Below are 7,780 nucleotides of genomic sequence, written 5' to 3' on the forward strand. Positions count from 1 at the left end.
TTTGCTAAAGTACGTTTAGAGTAAAATAATTTTTCTATAGGAAAATGGACTTTGATTTTATGGTTGATGCACTCCTTAGATCTGTTAGTCACATCGGATTTGGCTTCAAACATTACATGGGTTTACTTGGAGGCAATGTCCTACAAAATGACATGAAAACTTAAAAAATGTCGATATAATTTTTTGAAGTTTGTTTAGTTCAATCCTATAAGCTTGAAACATTAAGTCATTTGTATGAAAGCTTTTCAAACACGTAAGATTACCTCTACGACAGAAGAGTGCGTGCTGGATTTGCTTTCCGTCATTTTCTTTTGTTCTTCCTCTTTGTCTGAAGATTCGACGACTGGCAAGGCTTCCTTTCAACTTTCTTTTTAACAGGCCTCTTCGAAAGGTCAAGTTTAATAGAAAGCCTGTCGTCGGAAACTCAATACTAAGAAATTTTTTAATTAAACATATCTCATGTTTAACCAAACCAAACCGCAACATAAGAAATTTTTTAATTAAACATATCTCATGTAGACAAATACTTATAGAAACTCAATGGAAACTTTTATAAAATGACATATTTTTTCTTTTGTTAGATCCCTTCTTTGCTTTTTATTTAAAAAAAGTATTTATGTGCTACTTGAAATTTTAGAGAATGATAAAATCTTAGTCTTTTTCATTTCTTGCAAAATAGGATTACATTTTGTCCATGTTTTTAACTTGGTCTATGTTGTTGAAAACATTGTAAAATGAAAATGAAATTGTAATATTTGATGAAATTTAAAACATTGCTGAAAATATGTTGTGTTTCAGCTTTTTAACTTGATTTTAATGTTGGAAAAAAATTTGTATCGTCACGAAAAAACCGCACCAACCGATCCAACCCAAACCGCATTGGTATGGTTTGGATTTTATTTTTAAAGTCAATCGAACCAAACCAAACCACATGCTTTTTTATCTTGCGGTTCGGATGACTTTTACCCTCAAAACCGAACCAAACCGCACCACAAACACCCCTAAAAAGAGATATAATGTGTCTCCACTATTCAAAATTTATGCGTCCGTGTGTAGGGAATTAACATCGCGTTGATTTTAAAAAATAGTAGAGCTAAATGCAATTAAGTCTATATTTTTTTTGTTAGAAAAATGATGAAAAGAAACCTAAGTATACCTTTTTTTTTTTTTTTTTATCATAATATCACGATCATGGTATTTTGTGTTACCACAATTTATAACAACTTTTTTTTGACAGCATACAATTTATAGCAACTTAGCATAGCATGCAGAGATTAGTGCAGTTCTGTAACATGTTTACCAGACAAGCGTCAATATTTTGAGATTAATCAACATTAACCTGCATATACATGGAACCAAGTTATTAGTGCTGGTTTGTTCATGTACAAAAGGAAACATTCGATTAGATTGAGTAGATATTGTATAGTTAGCACAAGAATTAATGTTTCCTAAGGTTTGAAGTCTTAAGACCAAGTGACTGACCATACGGAAACAGGACGTAGTTTCTTAGTTCATTTTGTGTCTGTGATTTAGGGACAATCATAGTTGATGACAAGATCATTTGGATCCCTCAATCATGTTTTACTATTAAGTTATTAATACCTATTTCGTGATGGGGATTATGTGCTATAACAAATATTGGTGAAGGACGGTTTCGAATTTAATTTGTCTGTTACGTTACAATTTTATAATTTCATATCCCATGTGCTTGGTCCAGTCAACATGTTTGTAGAATCACTAAATTAGAGAATTGGAGAGAGAATGCAAGATTGAATTGAAGTTAGCAATAATGCCATCATGCCAAAAGCAGAGTTCAGAGCTTGAACAACATGTTTCTATATTCTGGCTCTGACTATAGTTAGTTGATCAAATTGAGAATGTCCTCATCATTACAGGATCAACGATACAGGAAGCAGATATCAATTACCTAGGATAAGATATATTGACACTACATCTCGGTAAAATACTTTAAGACATTTGAGTATATGAATTACTTTTCTTATATATTCAACATTAAATTATTTATAATCAATGTGGGACCAACTACTTTCGCACGCTCACACAAAATTGACTAATAGAGAGATCTCTAAAATAAAAAGACTAATAGATGGGTTGATTCTTATCTTAAAAGAGATTTTTTTTTTTGACAAAATCTTAAAAGAGATTTGAATTCAGCTATATATGCATTAGAAGATAATGTCCTAAATTATTTGTGGTATAATATATAAAAATTGTAAAAAATATTAAAACTTTATTACAATTAGTGATCACTTTTTTAAGGAAGTGATCACTTTTAAGGAAATTGAGCTAATAGAACATCTTAGTTTTTTTTTTTTTTTTGGTGGTCGGGGTTTAAACTTTATTACAATTAGTGATCACTTTTAAGGAAATTGGGTAAGTTTTTGTGGTGGTCGGGGTTTGAACTTTATTACAATTAGTGATCACTTTTAAGGAAATTGGGTAAGGAAATTGGGCTAATAGAACATCTTAGTTTTTTTTTTTTTGTGGTGGTCGGGGTTTGAACCCCGAACCTTGCATATATTATGCATTGTTTATACCAACTGAGCTAAGCTCACGAGGACAGAACATCTTAGGTCTATAAGTAGATAAAACATGGCTTCTTTCGTATAATGTGAGAGATCCAATTTTAACTCTTGTAAAAAATAAAACCTTACTGATCCTTTTTTGGTAACAAAGAGTCTAACGACAAAATTTATACACACGAAATGTTGAGTACTGTAAAACAGTAGATTTAAACTCATACACTAGTATATCAAATGTTCTTTCATATAGTTACGCGACTAACCTAATTACTCCTTTGGTCTAGAGCACATTTACTTTTAATAAGATATACATTTTAAGTAACTTTGTATTTTACTCTTACAACTGTAATTTTGTATATTGTGGAATCAAATCACTCTTTTTTGGAATATCAGCTACACTTGGCAAGTTATTGCGTGTTCTATATATAGTTGGTTTGAAATTTGAATGGAAATTAGGTGTGGAAATGGGCTAGGTCGGATTGGGCTTTGTAAGGCCTAAGCCTGGCCTACTTCAAAAATTATAGGTCTGAGCTTGGTCTATTACCCGTCATAGGCTCATTTTCGAGGCATGACCTGGCCTTTTTAAAGGTCTGATGAAGCCTGAAAGTCTATTTAAAAGCCTATTTTATGCTAAAGTCTGACAACACATGTAAGCCTACTCCTAAATAGGCCAAAACTTATTAAGGCCTAAAGCACACAAATATGTTTGCTACTAAATAATGAATTCTTACGAAGGTCTAATCACACCAATATATCAGCTACTAAATAACCAATCATATGAAGGCTTGTGTTTATGAAAAAAAATTCAAAAATATCAATAATGGAAGATATATTATATATGAAAAGTTTAATAGGCCGGCCTGATGGACTTAATAGGCTTTTTTTTGCAAGCCTTAGCCTGACCTGTTTAATTAAATATGCCTTATAAAAAGCTTAAGCCTGACCTTGTTAATAAACGAGCTGGACCGAACTAGGCTTTAAATAGGCTAGGCCGTAGGCCCCTGTCGAACGGCCTGACCTATTCCCACCCCTAATGGAAATGCACGCTAGACCAAATTAAATCAACATGAATGGAAATTAAGGATTAGTATTGGCAGATGCCATTATTGACTGATTTCAACCAAAATGGCAAGATTTTTTTTATTTTTTTTACAACTCAAAATGATTAGCCTCTACCTATACTTACTTATATACTTATGTTCATGCACCTACATGGGCAGACATGTATATACCTTACTTTTTTTTTTTTTGATAAACTACTTGATTGTACATATATAGAGCCGTAACTCATAAAAGGTCTATGAGCATCATGTCTCATGATATACTACTAATTATGTTTATTTTTTTTTGAAGGAAAAAAAAAACAATACAAATAGTCATAAGTAATTTTGATAAAGTTATAATATATACTCCTTCTACTTACTTACTAATATATACTCCTTTCATGATATACTACTCTTCTTTTTATAAATTTTTTATGAATAACTGATCTATATTATAGATCAAATACAACAATTATTCAATGAACCTAATAAAAAACGATTTTTTGCTTATAATTTTGATCGGAGACGGTTCTCTTTTGATTTTTGAATACGATAAGTAAAACAAATAATATTTTTAAAAAATTGTCCAATCTAAGCCAATGATCTTGTTGAAACGTGATTATTGTCCAATCTTCTAGTGAAACATAGGCGTAGTGCACCTTAATTTGATTTAAGACAAAATGCAAAAAAAGGTCTTCAATCATGTTCACTATTTAGTCTAGTCAAGGTGGTTTATCTTGTCTATTTTGCAATACCAAAGAAGGAAATCTGATGGAACACTGCATGGTTTAAGTTCAAACTCTACTTGCTTGTTGATAAGGGTCACAAATAATAATTAGTAATTAATATCATACATTAATTTTCAAAGACAGAAAAACAATACAAATAATTAACTAATCTTCATATTGGGTAATTAAATATTTTAATTAATTTAGTTTCAATTGATCATCGACCGACAAAGGATCCAAACTGTGCCATTAATGAAGGCGACAACCTCTTAGGATCTCCACTGATCTTGCAGATATATGTCCCTCCCTTATTTTTCTACTATTTCTGTCTTGCAAGGAACAATGAACCCTTGAGTTTAGTTGAGTTGAGTTGAATTAAACCTCTTTATGTTTCACATTCACACACTATTCCCCTCCATATATAGTACACTTTGAGTTTCAACTTTCAAACCATTATACCACTAGTACTTCTTTCTTCTCTCTTTCTCTCTTAATCAATAGCTATAATCATGAATAATTTTCATCCTAATACTTTTCTTCACTTAAACCAACCAGATAATGAGAATATTCATCATCTGAATCTAGATCTTGTTCTTGAACCATCTTCTTCATCATCATCATCTTCATCTATGGAGCAAAGGATATTCTCATGCAATTATTGTCAGAGAAAGTTTTATAGCTCTCAAGCTTTGGGAGGACACCAAAATGCTCACAAGCTTGAAAGGACACTTGCAAAGAAGAGTAGGGAGATGAGTTCCGCCATGCAATCTTCTTATGCTGAATTACCAGAACACCCTTCAAACTTCTCTACTAATTACCATCTTGGAAGTCATGGAAATGCTCATCTTGACAACAACCATAGACAAGGTCATGTGATGAGGCATGGTGGAAGAAAAGATCAGTTTAGTTATGGAAATTCTAAGGAAGGTGTGGCTTCTTGGTCAAGGGGTTATAATAGTACTTCTGAAAATGTTCAGGAGGATATTAGCCAACTTGATTTGTCCTTAAGGCTCTGATTATAAATGAAGCAATGTCCCCGTTACTAGAAAAATTTGAAATAATTAAGGACGGAAATTAGAGACAAAGAAAAAATAAATTGGTCGCCGAAATAAATTAGAAACAAATTTTTTCTGTCTCTAAATTTCCTTGGCTACTTCAACTTCTTTTAGTAGTTTATATACATAATTTGATTTGAAGGTGCTTAAGGCTATAACAATCATTTGAAGTGTCGATTTTTAGAAGATGAGGATATGTGAACTGGCACTTTTTCTTAAGGGAAACTGAGTTTCAGGTTACATATATAGGTTTACCGGTATGTTAAAGACTGTTTTTGTATTTATGGTTTTCTTTGTATGTTCTTGTAAGCATGGCAGAATATCTATATTGTTGAAATCTGAGATGTTGTTTAAGAGAGTAGCTTCTGATATAAAATCAATGTACAGCAGGTTACTGTAAGTTTGTTACTCTATATGATAAAAAACCAGGTTATATTCCTTAGGCTAAGTAGGTTATGATAAAAAATTCCATGCAAAGTTTTAAGGATTTCCAATACGAGAATGTGTGTGTTGAGCAATGTATCAATGAGGAGATGCATATACCTTGCCCCTTAATATATTTTTTGTAAACATGGTGTCCAAAACCACGTATATGTTATAATATTCCTGTGTTTAGACTCTCCTCGCGATCCAACAATAGTATCGAAACCAATGATTTGAGTTACAAATGACTGAGTCCTTGAATCGATCAAAGTTTTCTCGATGATTTAACTTGCACTTGAGGAGAAGATTGTTGAAGTATTAAGGTGTGAGCGTGTAACCTTACATACATTGCATATAAATTGCAACTTAAGAGTACATACACAATTAAAAAATTGCGACCGAAATGGTATTACAATGAAGTCATCTTGCTGCAATGTTGCTGACTACTCAGTAATGCATACATAGGATTGGTTCAATTTCGTTGATTTTATGCAGATATTGTACCATTTAGTATATACGTACAGACTTTCCTTGGGTCTGAGCACTAAGGTTTCTGAGAGTTTATCACATGTTATTGTTGGTGGAAAATAAAGATGCCTTTGTTGGTACTTACATTATTGACTATCAAAGCCTTTTATAGATTTTAACATGCATCTCTTTCTTACCAAAATGTATCTTTTCCCTTTGCTTTTTTTACCAAGCTACTCACTGTTAGGTCATGAGGAGAGTCCGTAGAATCATCTACATTGAGCCAAAAGCAACCATAAAAGTGAATTGGACATCACATGATCTTTATCAAAAACATGGGTAGCAGAGCTGATGGTTCAACGTAGGGTTCGACCTACTTCTTATGTCGAAGGTCTTCATGACAGTCGTGGTGAGACGACATGTCCTGTTGAGTGCAGTATCAATCGCGGTGCAAGTATATATAAAAAACATCCTTTTGAGGGGGGCATATACCCAGATGAATGGATGGATGACTCACACTTGAGAGGGAGATTGTTGTGTCGCAAGTGTGAGGTAGAAGTCCAACATTGGATGAAAAAGTAGCAATATATAAGTGAGAGCATGCTCATGTGGTTGCTCTTGCCTCGATATGGATGATTCTCCGTTCTCCTCATCAACAACACTCATTACCCAACAACGACATTACAAAGCGAAAATAAAAGCAATTTGATTCTCTATCCTTTCTTAATCATAAGAGCGTTTTGTAACATATGTTTATCTTGTAAAACTCTTAACAAATTTGATATAAACATTTATTATTCATTTTTCAAATACATCCCTTATTAATTCTATCGATTTTTCTTGGAATATGAAAAATTAAAATTGGATGTATCTATACATAAATGATACTACCTCTGTTCCTTTTTAATTATCATTTTTTTTTCATTTTACATAAGTTAAGACAAGCAATAAATATTACTACTTTTGATATAATAATTTATTCTTTTTTAATAATAGTCTCATTTATTTAATATCTTATTTCATATGTACTTCTCTCATGTAATAAATAATTAAGGATGGTATTAGTAAAACATATGAAAATGTTGATCAAAGTTTGAGACTTAAAAGAACAATGTTGATATCTTATTTCATATTGCTATTCTGGATTCACAACAGACATTTTATCCAAGCAATAAAAAACGTTAGACTTAAAGAACAATGTTTTTTTAGTTAACTAAATGAAAGAACAAATTAAGCTTCACATATAAAGACAGAGAATGAGATTGAGAAAATGAGACATAAGAGAGAGGAATAAGTGTATGAAAATCAGCACAATCCATGTTAGTGGCTTTACCAAATAAATTCAGTCCATATGTTAATTAATTTTGCAAATATTCAGTAACACTTCTTTTCTTATGGAAGCAACCATGATAAGTAGAAACTATAAAAGAAGAGGGAGACCCGAAGAGAATTGAAGCAAGCACCATCGAAATAGGTTGGGATGGTAAAACGGATCCGTCTGCCTCCGTTTAAATCTGCTC

General features: G+C 32.1%; 1 protein-coding gene across 1 annotated transcript; it reads left to right on the forward strand.

The window, feature by feature from the left end:
* Nucleotides 1-4,545: 4,545 nt before the first annotated feature.
* ZFP2 (zinc finger protein 2) lies at nucleotides 4,546-5,817 on the forward strand. The gene has a single exon (XM_085736069.1). It carries the CDS (start codon nucleotides 4,824-4,826, stop codon nucleotides 5,328-5,330), a length of 507 nt encoding a protein of 168 aa, XP_085592195.1. The 5' UTR covers nucleotides 4,546-4,823; the 3' UTR covers nucleotides 5,331-5,817.
* Nucleotides 5,818-7,780: the final 1,963 nt, after the last annotated feature.

This window comes from Medicago sativa, chromosome 8, assembly GCF_051527215.1.
Source record: "Medicago sativa cultivar Bolivia chromosome 8, Bolivia_mono, whole genome shotgun sequence".
Lineage (NCBI taxonomy): Eukaryota > Viridiplantae > Streptophyta > Magnoliopsida > Fabales > Fabaceae > Medicago > Medicago sativa.